Below are 14,196 nucleotides of genomic sequence, written 5' to 3'. Positions count from 1 at the left end.
TGGATGCTTTGGTCTGATAGATACACATTATATAGCACAGGGGCTAGAGCTTCAGCACACTCCCTCAGAACACGAGGGGGTATTCCGTCCGGTCCATGTGCCTTACTCACCTCCAACCTGGATAACACACCGGCAACCCTGCGAGTGAAGATTATAAGAAAGTGCATAGGTTCAGTAGGAGGAGCAGGGGTAGGAGGGATAGAGTGGGAATTGTCTAAGGTGGAATTAGAGGAGAATAAGGTGCCAAAGAGATTGGCTTTGTCAGGGGGAGAGTTTGCTATAGAGTTATCAGGTCGGAAGAAAGGAGGAAAAGAAGTTATTACAGATGTTTTTGGTTAAGGACTAGAAGGATTTACTAGAGGAAGAATTAGTCAGGACAGGGTCTTTATTTTTATAAAATTCCGCTTGGCCCTACGAAGAATAGCCTTACAACTATTCCTAGAAGTAATAAAAGAGGTGTGGGTAATAGGAGAAGGAGATAGTTTCATAGCTCGATATGCCCTATCTCTCACCCTGCAGGCAAGAGACCAGGAGCGATCAAACCATGATTGTAAAGAGAAAGTTTTGGTAGAAGATGGGATAAATGCACTCATACCACACTGTATAACCCCAGCAATGCTGTCAGCACATACCGAGGCGTCCCTACGAGTGGAGAAACAACATTCATCCCAAGGAAAGTCGGAGAAGAATTCTCGCAAGTTTTGCCAGCTTGCCCTCCGATAGTGCCATAGTTGATGTTTAGAGGTGGGTGGGGGAGGTGGTCGTGCCTAGTTTGATCTAATAGAAATAAGATTGTGATCAGAAGACCCTAAGGGGGCAGTAATTGAGTATGAATAGTGTGAGGGGTTAGAGGTAAAACAACGATCAAGAATGTTAGCAAGTTGATCGCGTTTAATTATTTGTTCCAAATGATTAAGTAGGGAAAAAGAGAGTGCCTCAGCTCCACCTGGGTCATCCCTTGCAGAGCCAAGCCACTCTTTGTGATGTACATTGAAATCCTCTAGGTAGAGGATCTGGGTGTTGGGGTGTGTGGATAGCAACGACTCATGGCAAGAAGTGAGATAGTCAAAGAGTTCGAAATAGTTGGTAGAGTTGGGAGAACAGTATAGGAAACAAAGAAAAATAGTCATAGTTGGTAGAGATATTTTGAGCCAGATGACATCATAAAGGGAAGATTCAAGATCCGTGAGTCGAGCTATAGGTGTACGTGTGTTGCAGTAGGCGCATACACCTCCCTTAGAACGGAAGTAGGTATAAAGGTTGTAGTTGAGGACTTGAAAAGGTTTGGGTGAAGCTGCTTTGGTCAGTTGAAGTTCAGATAGTGGTAAGAGGTCAGGGGAAGAGGTTAATAGATAGTGCTCCACAGAAGGAAAATTGGATCTCAGGCCGCGAATGTTGGAAAAATGAAGTGTGAAAAAAGCCGATCCTTTAGCAACCGAGGTGGCGTCAGTTGAGGCCCCAAAGTCCAAAGTATATAAGTCCATATTAGAATCAACTAGACACAGACATCAACTCTCTCGTAAGTTTAAAAGAGACAGACATGATGACGAGTCATGCAAAGAATTTTAAAGAAAATATACAAAATACAGAGAGATATAAAGCGAAGGAAATCCTGTAATACGCCCTCCATACTGTTAATACATTTTATAGGTGCATCCTCTTCAACATTTTCACCAGTTATCACTTTACTAGCCGTTCGGGTGGTCGGTCTATCTAGTACAGGAGGAAACCCGAGACCGAGAAACCTGTAGTGAGAGTCACACTGGATAACACCCTTCTTCCCTGTGCCTGGGCCGAGGCTCGAACCCTTGACAAACAGGTGAAAGTTACGCTGTACCACCAACGTCCTCTTGCCCTTCCTAACATTAAATCCATTCCTTTGACTACTCCTGAAGCCGACAGAGATCTTTCTATAGCTCTTCACAGTCTGTTTGGTTCTTAATTTGCCTGAATAACTTGGCATCGTCCGCATCATTAGTAAGGAAGAGTGTATAGCTTCTGGCTTGTCATTAATGAAACAAACAATCAACAACGGGCCCAATACACTGCCCTGTGACGGGCACACTTGATGATTTCGTGCCATTAATCACCACACACTGCTTGCGGTCATGGAGAAAGTCTTCTATCCACGCTAGGACAATTCCCCGGATCCCGTACCCTTCCAATTTGATTTTCAGCCTTTCGTGGGGTACACTGTCAAAAGCCTTGGCAAAATTTAGGTATATATTGTCGATATTACCACCCCGTTCCAGAATATGGATCAAAACGTCTAGTACCTTGAGTATTTGTGTTAAGCAGGAGATCCCCGGCATAAAACCGTGTTGGCAATCCTTTACAAGGTTGTTTCGTGGTAGATGTTCCAACTCGGCATCTCTGATCATATTCTCAAGTACTGTACTTTACATATTATGCTAGTCAGGCTCACCGGTCTATAGTTGTCCGTGGAATGACGATTGCCCTTCTTGAAGATAGGACTCACATAAGCCACTTTCCAATCATTGGGGACCTTTTGTTCATCCAGGCATTTACAAAACAGGATCTTCAGGAGCTCGGCAAGCTCGTTGCACAACTCTCTTAACACTCTGGGATGCACCATGTCAGGGCCGGGACTCTTATGGACCTTTACCTTTGACAGTTTATTTCTTATAACCTCTTCTGTGAACACAATGTGGGTCAGTGCTGTTTCGAACCGTCTGTCCTCAAACGCAGGAAGGTTAATCGCATCCTCTCTTGTAAACACCGAGGAAAAGAAGCTGTTCAATGCCTCAGCTTTATCCTGGTCAGAATCTGCGTAACTACCATCTTCAAGCCTCAGATATGCTGCGCTTACACGTATTTTTTTTATTTTGACTTTGCATAATGGTAAAAAGCTTTTGGGTTTGACTTGACCTCACTCGCACTCCGCCTCTGGAAGTCTTTTTCAGCCCTTCTACACTCTGCTTTTGCTTGGTTCCTGGCTCTTGCATACATCCTCCTGTCCTGCTCATTGTTTGTCCTAACCCACGTCTCGAATTTCTTAGTTTTCTTGTTAACTTTGTCAACCGCCGCATGGTTCACTTGTAGCTGCCTCCTTGTATCCCTGGAGCCAGTGGATTTGGTCTTGGGTATATAACTGTATATTTATCAATCAAATAGATCACGTTATTTACTATAATGTTGATGGTAGTATCTGCGTTCTTGTTTACCAGTGAGTCAGGCCAGTGAATAACCCTCCCTCAACCTGTTGTAATCACCACTGTAATACTTCAACCTTGGCCAAAAGGGGGCCAGGTGTGGCCTCTATACCTTCCTCATTAGTTATGATGAGGTCCAGAAAATTGTCTGCCAGAGTTTCTACAAAAGAGTAGCTGGATTACTAAGGTCATTTGGCGCGGTTTAATTTTTACAGTCCATGTGGCCATATAGTTAGAGTCTCCCATGACGGCCAGTGTTGAGCGCCGTCAATTAAGGCTCCTAAGTTCCCTTGGTTTACTGGGGAAGATTTTCGTCTTTGTTAAGAGTTTGGTTGTCATGGTAACAATGTTTTTGTTGTAAAGTTCTTGGTATTTGTGATGCGTCAGTGGGCGAGTTTTTATATTAAGTTAAGAGGAGAGAGACTGTTGCCACAACTTATATTAGAGATTATTAAAGAGAATGTAACAACTCTTATATACATTATTTGTACATCAAAAAAGGTTTTATATAAATGTTTATTTTTTCTGGCAACAAATACTGGCAAACTGAGTTGATCTATCCTTGTGTTATTATCGCCGTTCACTCTAATAAATGTTACTCATAAATGTATTTTAACCTTAATGAACACTTTATAAATGTTAGGCTGCACTCTCAAGTAACTGTTGACCTTTGTTCCTTAGTAATGACCAACCTGACCAACCATGGCGACGCCTCACACCTCACCACCACCACCACCACCACCCATTACCGGGGAGGAGAGAGACTGGTTAAAACTCATCACTACACTAAACAAACTGGAACGCCCAGTCTTGCTGGATATGTACACCCGAGCAGCCTGTCATGAGGGGAAGGTCAAAGACAAGAAGCTTCTCGAGTTCCTGGAGAGTAAAGGCTTCACCAAGAAAAAGTTAAAGGAAAAATTTAATAAGGACCAGCGTAAGATACTTGACGTCGACCCTTCTGGCAAGAAATATGACTTCTCGCTACTTTACCTGTGCATCACCTTGTTGCCTGGCCCTGCTCCTGGTGGCCAGCTGGACGCCCTTCTGGAAAAACTCAAAGCTGTAAAAGATTTTCGCAACGAATTGCTGCACGGGGAGTTAGCCGTCAGTCCTGAGGATTATAAGAACAAGACGGAGGAGCTGAGAAAACTGTTGAAAGACGTATATAGTGAAGGAAAAGATGTGTTTAACATTGATGAAGATGAAGTAGATAACCGGGTTAAAACCATAGATGAACGCATCAACTACATCAGCGACAACCTCCTGGACCCCGAGGATATAACCAGCTACAATATTGACCTCATAGAGCAGTCTGGTAAACAAGAGTTGGTGGAGCTGTTTGGTAAACGGACAAATGTTAATCCTGTGTCGTTTATTGCCGGTACAGACTTTCTCCTTGATATTGACACTGTGTTCACACGCATACAAGGTAAGGAGGAGCGAGGTACAGCTGACCAAGATATACCAGATGAAGACATTCTAAAACTTGCCATTGACAAACACAAAAGAATCATACTTATTGACGGTGTCGCCGGTGCTGGTAAGACGACCTTCTTGATAAAATTACTAAGTGATTGGAAGGCCGACAAGGACACCATACAAGGTCTTACTAACTTCCTGCTGCTCTTTCATATTGAAGGGAGAAATCAACACATCTGGTCTCTTGCACAGCTCGTCCAGTCACAAATGCCAGACACCGCTAAGAAGTATCGAGGAAATGACATGATCAAATGTGTCCAGCAGTTTAAGGTCCTCATGCTGGTGGATGGCCTCGACGAGTTGAATAAAGCATCAAAAGCACTGATCCAAGATGTCTTATGTAATTGTAACTTTACTGTAGTCTGTACTACAAGGCCAGAGAGGGTGGACGACTTCTACAAAACTCTTCCACCTCACCTGGGAGCTGTCCATTTACAGCTTGTTGGTATTCCTGCTAAAAGTCGTGTAACTTTTGCGGAGAAATACCACAATCAACTAATACAAGCTGGCAAGAGTACACAGAGTACACAAGAACTGGTAGAGTACCTGGAGAGTATGCCACGTCGTCTCAAAGAGTACCTAAGATTGCCCATGAACCTGGTATTCTTAAGTCTCATATGGGCCGAAGATCCAAGTACAGTAAAGAATATGACAACGGCCACACAACTGTACAGTAAAGTGAAGGATATGACGACAGAAAAATTAGTGAAACGACTGATAGATAAACCGGACACAGTTATATCTGCCAGGAGTGTGAAGAGAAACATTGAAAAGATCTTTAAAGTGATGTGTCAAGAATCCTTTGTAAGCCTAAAAGTTGACTCATTATATGTGTCAGAAGAGATGACAGACAACCTTGAACAAACATGTCAACGCGTTAACATTCTGCTCGAGGAAGTTACCGGCGCCTTCTTCATCACCAACAACACTTACGCTCTCTGTGCAAAAGTTAAATCATGCCTTAGTTTCTCCCACAAGGGAGTTCAGGATTTCTACGGTGCCTTGCATATAAGGGACTCGCTTCAGGGAGAAAGGCCAAATATGTCTCAAGGTCCCCGCACCATCAGGGAGGTCCTGGAGGAGCTACACAAGGATGACCTGTCGTCTCTGACTCTGACCAAATACCAGAACGTTCTGGTTCATCTAACTGGCATTTTATATGTTGACGGCGGAGGAGAGGTAAAGGAAGACAAGGCAGAAGAACTGGTCCTCCTTCTCCACTCTTCTGGTATGACAGGCAATATGACAGACAGGAGTCAGTGGGTGGACCTGATAAATGGCGTGAAGTGTGACACTACCTTTTGTAAATACGTCGCTAAACATATTCCACAATTGGTGACAGGTAGCATAGTGGTCACAGATAGCAGTGTGTCAGTCTACACCACTCTACTCCCTCTTGGTCGACCAGTCTATATAACCGTAAATATTGATGGAGACCCAGACAACATTCCCCACATGGTCGACCTGATGAAGGTGGTGGCTGCGTGGAACAACTGTGTAGTAGGCATTTATATGAACCATCACTGGAAGCACCCAGACACCTGCAGCCCCTCTCTTGACGCAGCTCTCCAAGACGTCTTTAAAAGGTAAACTTGACTTCATTATTCTTACAATAGTATACTAAAGAGTCCCACCTACAGTAGATATTATTCCATAAATTAAAAGTATTACCTAAATAATAACATGAAACAATTATCTGCATATATTATTCAGTTCATTATTTCAGTATTAATCATAAAGCTGTTTGACAATACGCTGCTGAGGTAGTTAGATATGTTGACTTAGTTAACCTTTGACATGTTAGTTCTAACACTTGAATAATCATAATCATAATAATAATAATAATAATAATAATAATAATAATAATAATAATAAAAATAATAACAATAATAATGATAATAATAATAATGATAAATAACAACAACACCAACAATAATAATAATAATAATAATAATAATAATAATAATAATAATAATAATAATAATAATAACAACAACAGAATAATAACAACAACAACAGCAACAGAATAATAATAACAATAGAATAATAATAATAATATAATAATAATAATAATAACAATAATACGGTAATAACAATAATAATAATAATAATAATAATAATAATAATATTAACATTAATAATAACAATAACAATAAAAACTGTGGTGGGATGTAATCCTAGACAAGGTTCTTCAAACTCCAGAGCACGAGCAGTAGATATATTCCATAAGTAGTACAAGACTTGGCAGGATAACCAACCGATACAAAACAGGAGCCAGCACAAGGAACTCCTCGTCGTAACCAGGCCGGGGCCGATCTGAGAGAAGTTAGCTAGTTAGGCAGGGAGAGTTGCTAGACATTACTAGGACAATAAATGAGATCCTCTAGTTACTTGACTAGCGCGGTACAGACATAGTACATCGGGACATAGTGAGTAGACATAGGCATTAGACATAAGCATAGATATCAGACATGCTATGATGATATATAGTAATACAGACATGTGAATAAATGGTACAATGAATGGTAACAGAGTCTTGCCGTCAGGCGTGTTCACATATCTTGGTATTTACATATCTATACAATAACAATAATAATAACAATAATAATAATAACAATAATAACAACAATAATAATAACAATAACAATAATAATAACAATAATAATAATAATAATAATAATAACATTAATAATAATAATAATAACAATATTAATAACAATAAAAATAAAAATAATAACAATAACAATAATAATAACAATAATAATTATAATAATAACAACAATATTAATAACAATAAAAATAACAATAATAATAACAATAACAATAATGATAACAATAATAATTATAATAATAACAATAACAACAATAATAATAACAATAATTATAACAATAATAATAACAATAACAATAATAATAATAATAATAATAATAATAATAATAATAATAATAAAAATAATAATAATAATAATAACAATAATAATAATAATAATAATAATAATAATAATAATAATAATAACAATAATAATAACAATAATAATAACTAATAATAATAATAACAATAACAATAATAATAACAATAATTATAACAATAATAATAATAATAATAATAATAATAATAATAATAATAATAATAATAACAATAATAATAACAGTAATAATAATAATGATAATAATAATAATATTAATAATAACAATAATAATAATAATAATAATAATAATAATAATAACAATAATAAAACAACAATAATAATAATAATAGTAACAATAATAATAACAATAATAATAATAATAATAGCAATAATAATAATAATAATAATAATTATAACAATAACAATAATAATAATAATAATAATAACAATAATAATAATAATAATAATAATAATAATAATAATAATAACAATAATAATAATAATAATAATAATAATAATAATAATAATAATAATAACAATAATAATAGCAATAATAATAATAATAATAATAATAATAATAATAATAATAATAATAGCAATAATAATAGCAATAATAATAACAATAATAGGTTAAGACAGATTAACGAGGTTATAAGAGTACTGTACGTATTATATATTTTTTATTTTTACTCAAATTTAAATTATTTAAAAACATGACCATTATGGCAACACTCTCACCAAATATCTACTTAATATATAATTATCTTTTTACTAATAAATTGTTAAAATATATTGTGACCCCTTGTAACCGTTATTTATAGTCACCACTTGTATGTTATCAAAAAACAATAATATATTTTGTTTCATGTAAGTTTTATGAAATAATTATTTACCTGGAAGTATCTAGAGTCTTTACCCTCACCGCCATCTTTAACTTTGGTCAGTTACCCTTGATGAGTGATGGGTAGTGTAGCTGCTCTGTCTCACTGGTCTCCTCTTATATGTATTTACCTTTTTATCAATATTTATTAATGTTAGATAAACAGCAGTAGTCTATAAGAGGGAACAGAGGCCCAGGAGAAGGTTAACCAGGCCAGGGAAGCCAAACAAAATAATGATGACAAAGACGTTCAGTTCTTCCCTCAGTTACCACCATACTGTAGTTCTCTTTAACGATAATGGTCATACTAATACTACTACTACTGCTACTATTATTACTACTACTACTACTAGATAAATTTAATATTAGAATCATCTTAATTTTTGTCCCAGGTTATTTCACATAAACATGGTAACGATAATTAGGTTAACGACAGGAAGGTTAATGTTATATAATCTGGTGGGAGAATCTTGAGGTGATCCAGCAATACTTATCATTATTATACACAACTGTTGATCTATACTACAGGCATCGGGTGTGGTGGTTCGAGGGTCAGCTGAGTGGTGCTGCTGTGAGGTCACTGCCACACACTGTGGAGATCCTCTACCTGGTGATAACTGACACAGACCCTGACCTGGCCCCGGCGTTGACCTCTCTGTGCTCACGTGTACGACTGTCCTCCCTCTGTGAGTGTTATGTTGTGTGTGTGTGTGTATGTGTGTATATATATACAGGGTGTCCCAAAAGTTTCCATACAACGTATCACCAACACCATTACAAGCATAACTCCAGCTGTGCTTGAACGTGTTCTTCAGCAGTGGAGGACACGCATTGAAGAGTGTTTTCAACAGAATGGTAGTCGTGTAGAGCATATTATATAAATAAAAATGGATTTTCATATAAAATTTATTTTTCCTATGTTAGGAAATTTATGGGACACCCTGTATATATATATATATATATATATATATATATATATATATATATATATATATATATATATATATATATATATATATATATATACATATTTCACACAAAGCCTGTTCAACGAGCTTAAGGCGCCGTGAACCTCTAATGGGGACTACCCGTATCACATAGGTGGTCAGAGTAACGTTTTACCAAATCCGGCTAATGAAATATATATGGATCCTCGTGTTTCGAAGCCGGATTTGGTAAAACGTTACTCTGACCACCTACGTGATACGGGTAGTCCCCATTAGAGGTTCACGGCGCCTGAAGCTCGATGAACAGGCTTTGTGTGAAATATACCAGAGTCTAGGACTGCTTTTCGTATCCTGGTGGTCCAGAGGTAGCATTTCCCGGTCACAGTCGTGGGCTCGTGGGCCGTGGGTTCGAATCCTGGCGGGTTGAGGTGTTGATTGTATGTAGAAGTCCGTTTGCTTTATTGGGCTAATGAAATATATATATATATATATATATATATATATATATATATATATATATATATATATATATATATATATATATATATATATATATATATATATATATATATATGCAAATAAATCACTGTAGGTGCGCGTGATCCAGGTATATGCTGATAACCACAAGGAAAAAGAAAACATGAGCTTCCCAAGCGCTTTCGTGTAATTCACATCTTCAGGGGTGAGTACAAACTAAGTAGAAGTTCAGAACAAGTTATATATACAGTAATACCCTGCTCAAAGCAGTTTCGCTTAGCGCGATTTCACGTATACGCGGTGCCTCGCCAGAGCCGAACTTTCACTTAACACGCGTTTTTTCCACGTATACGCGCAGAGTGTCTGGCTCGAGATGCTATTTTTAGATTCGCCCCACCCGCCACCGCCTGCCTCCCTGCCTGCCTGTTTTAGCTCATAAAATTCATACAAATTACCAGGCCAGAAAATAATTTACATTGCTGGAATTCTTACAATATGATGATCATTTTGAATATAAACATCATAGATTTTGCATTAGACATACAAATTTTAGATATAATGGTTACTCTGAGTAAATATGTTATTTTTTGTGCAAAATATATGACATTTATTTTCAAAATATTCCTGGTCTTACAAGGAATCCAGCAATGTCAATTATATTATCCTAACTTTAGTTTGAGGTATTATTTATTACTAAAAAGGTAAATATTCTGGTTTTCCCACACATCTGGTAGGGAGGGACCGACCGACCATCTGTTACGGTGTGAAGAATATTTTTTTTTTTATTAACAAGATATTTGTTTTAGCTCATAAAATTCATACAAATTACCCGGTCAGAATATAATTTACATTGCTGGAAGTCTTATAATTTGATGATCATTTTGAAAATAAACATCATAGATTTTGCATTAGACATACAAGTTGTAGATATAATGTTTACTCTGAGTAAATATGTTATCTTTTGTGCAAAATATATGACATTTATATTCAAAATATTCCTGGTCTTACAAGGAATCCAGCAATGTCAATTATTTTATCCTAACTTTAATCTGAGGTATTATTTAATACTTAATGTTAAAATTTTGTTTTTTCACCCAACATCTCTTGAAGGGAGGATTGGTGGGGGGTGGGGGGGAGGGTTGGGACGGACTGACCACCTGGCGCGGTTGGAAGAGGGGGGAGGCAAGGTGGGGTACTTTGATTGACAGATAGTGTCATGAAAAATATTTTTTGTTTTATTAACTGAAGATATTTGTTTTAGCTCATAAAATTCATACAAATTACCCGGCCAGAATATAATTTACATTGCTGGAATTCTTACAATTTGATGATCATTTTGAATACTGTATAAACATCATAGATTTTGCATTAGACATACAAATTTTAGATATAATGTTTACTCTGAGTAAATATGTTGTCTTTTGTGCAAAATATATGACATTTATATTCAAAATATTCCTGGTCTTACAAGGAATCCAGCAATGTCAATTATATTATCCTAACTTTTGTTTGAGGTATTATTTATTAAAATTTAGTGGTTTTCCCCCAAAAATTTCTCAGAGAGGGAAGAGCCAGCAGTGTTGTGTGAGAAGAGGGGGAGGGAGTTGAGTCCATTATTTGAATGGACATTAACTTGGCGACTGTATTTCTCTATTTCTCTTAAGTATTAATTGTGTGCATGTACCATCATAAAATTAAGATGTTATTTTTACTAGAACATAGGTACAGTCGGCCCTTAACATTCGCGGGGGTTAGGTAACAGAGATACCCGTGAATGTTAAAAATCCGTGTACTATTGCTGCCCCCCCCTTAAAAAATCCCTGGCCCCCCATGTCCTTATTTACCGTATATACCTGTGTGCAGTACGAGTTTTTAAGACCAAATTATTTGGCAAAAATTGGGGGTCAACCTCTAAACGGGTAATAGTTTCGTTAGGTTGAAAAATATTTACCAGTAACTACCAGTAAACAATGGAAACGATGCACCAACACACCACCAGCTGTGAGTGTCGGTACAGTTGCCAGGGCAGATCTCTTGCGAGCCCAAAGTAGCCAAATCCATGGTATGGTAGCACAGGACGATGTAAAACAAAGTATTCATTTATTAAAGTTAATTTATAGATACTGGACATAAATTTTTTTTCATTACATTTGAAACATCATTCTTTGTTAATTAAATTTGAAACAAGAGAAAACTTCGATACTGGATTTTCATTAAAATATTACATCACAAGTATATTTTACCTTAACTGTGACTGAATGAATATATTCTTGGAAATAAATATGGAAATGTAATATTTTTGCTGGAATGACGTACATATTATAGTGGGAAGTGGGATAAAATCATGACGAAAGACTTTCGCTTTCTTTCATTGTTCAAAATATTTTACCGTAATCGCTTTTCGAATGGTTTTCAGTTAAAAAACTGTTGTACTCGTACTGTATTACAATAATATTCTATCCTATCATTAGCCATATAATCCCACAACTAAAAATCATTCGAAAAGCGATTACGGTAACATCTTTTGAACGAAAGAAAGCGAAAGTCATTGCTTTCGTCACTTTCCACTGTAATACGTACATCATTTCAGCAAAAATATTACATATCCATGTTCTCAGAAATAAATGGTAGTTTTGTTGAAACGTAATGTACAGTATTTAACATTAAAATGCAAAAATAGCTATAAAAACAATTAATACACCCGTAATATACTGGCTGGCATCTCCACTCGTCCCTGTTCCCGCCAGTCACCTCCTCCCCGCTCTATCCCTCCGCCTCCTCCCCGCTCTATCCCTCCGCCTCCTCCACATCGTCACTACTGTTGTATTACAATTATATTCTATCCTAATTGACTTGAATAAATACTACGATACCATATTTCTGAATATTTTCATTAAAATCCATCCAAATTATTTTCCTTGCCATCGTCTGCAGCACCAAACAGTTTCTCCCAGTCCTCTCCTTGAACAGGGCTAGAGGGTACGTGTTTTTCGAATCGTTTTCAATTAAAAAAATGTTACATCACACGTATATTTTACCTAAACTGCACCTGAATGAATATATTCTCGGAAATAAATAGTAATTTTGCTGAAACGTGATGTATTTCAATGTAAAATAGGATAAAATACATGACGAAAACAAAAGAGTTCACCTAACCTTCCAATGTTCAAGAGATGTTACTCGTTTTTTTAATAGTTTTCTGTTAAAATACTGTTATATTACAATGATATTATATTCATACTGTGCTTGATATACTCCATTCACAGAAATGAAATATTTTTGCTGAAATGACGTAAGTATTACAGTGGAATGTGGGACAAAATCGTGACGAAAACAATGACTTTCGCTTTCTTTCGTTCAAAAGATGTTACCGTAATCGCTTTTCGAATGGTTTTCAGTTAAAAAACTGTTGCATCACAAGTGAATTAGGATAGAATATTATTGTAATACAACAGTTTTTTATCTGAAAACCATTCAAAAAGCGATTACGGTAACATTTTTTGAGCGAAAGAAAGCAAGTCATTGCTTTCGTCACTTTCCACTGTAATACGTACGTCATTTCAGCAAAATATTACATTTCCATATTCTCAGAAATGAATAGTACTTTTGCTGAAACGTGATTTATTTCAATGTAAATTAGGATAAAATACATGACGAAAACAAGAGACTTTACCTAACCTTCCGATGTTCAAGAGATGTTACTCGTTTTTTTAGTAGTTTTCGGTTAAAATACTCTTATATTAGTGATATTCTATTCATACTGTGCTTGATATAATACATTCACGGAAATGTAATATTTTTGCAACTACAATGCTGATGTCAACACAAGTGTGGCTACAGCGAGACTGACTGAGTGAGGGAGAGCTATGCGTGTGTGTGTGAGGTTGCGGGAGCGCGCGGTGTCCTGTGTTCGGTGCTGCGCGCGAGTTGAATGGCGCGCGATTTGAATGTACTTCAATTACTTCAATGTACAGAATATTCCTCTGGCGGGGCAATCCGCGTATTTGCGAATCCGTGAATGCTAAACCCGCGTATGTGAAGGGCCGACCGTATTGTGTCGGAAAAAGTAGAGTTTGTGGGTCCGGCCAGTCTCTATTGGAATTAATCCCATATGTTCTGTTGTTCACTTAACCCGGATTTCACTTAACACGGTACCCTGTGGGTTCAATTGACCGCGTTAAGCGGAGTACTACTGTATATATATATATATATATATATATATATATATATATATATATATATATGTATATATATATATATATATATATATATATATATATATTTATATATATATATATATATATATATATATATATATATATATATAT

At 36.4% G+C, this 14,196-nt stretch overlaps 1 protein-coding gene across 1 annotated transcript in view; it reads left to right on the top strand.

The window, feature by feature from the left end:
- Window positions 1–3,794: 3,794 nt before the first annotated feature.
- LOC121863601 overlaps window positions 3,795–14,196 on the top strand; it is a gene marked incomplete at its 3' end in the record, with an annotated part of 30,579 nt that continues 20,177 nt past the window's right edge. The window contains 2 exon segments of the mRNA XM_042362328.1: window positions 3,795–6,241; window positions 8,973–9,130. Coding sequence (XP_042218262.1) covers window positions 3,876–6,241; window positions 8,973–9,130 — 2,524 coding nt within the window.

This window comes from Homarus americanus, unplaced genomic scaffold (assembly GCF_018991925.1).
Source record: "Homarus americanus isolate GMGI-L3 unplaced genomic scaffold, GMGI_Hamer_2.0 scaffold41366, whole genome shotgun sequence".
Classification (NCBI taxonomy): domain Eukaryota; kingdom Metazoa; phylum Arthropoda; class Malacostraca; order Decapoda; family Nephropidae; genus Homarus; species Homarus americanus.
The sequence above is the reverse complement of the archived record's forward strand: the minus strand, read 5'-3'. Positions and strand labels throughout refer to the sequence as shown.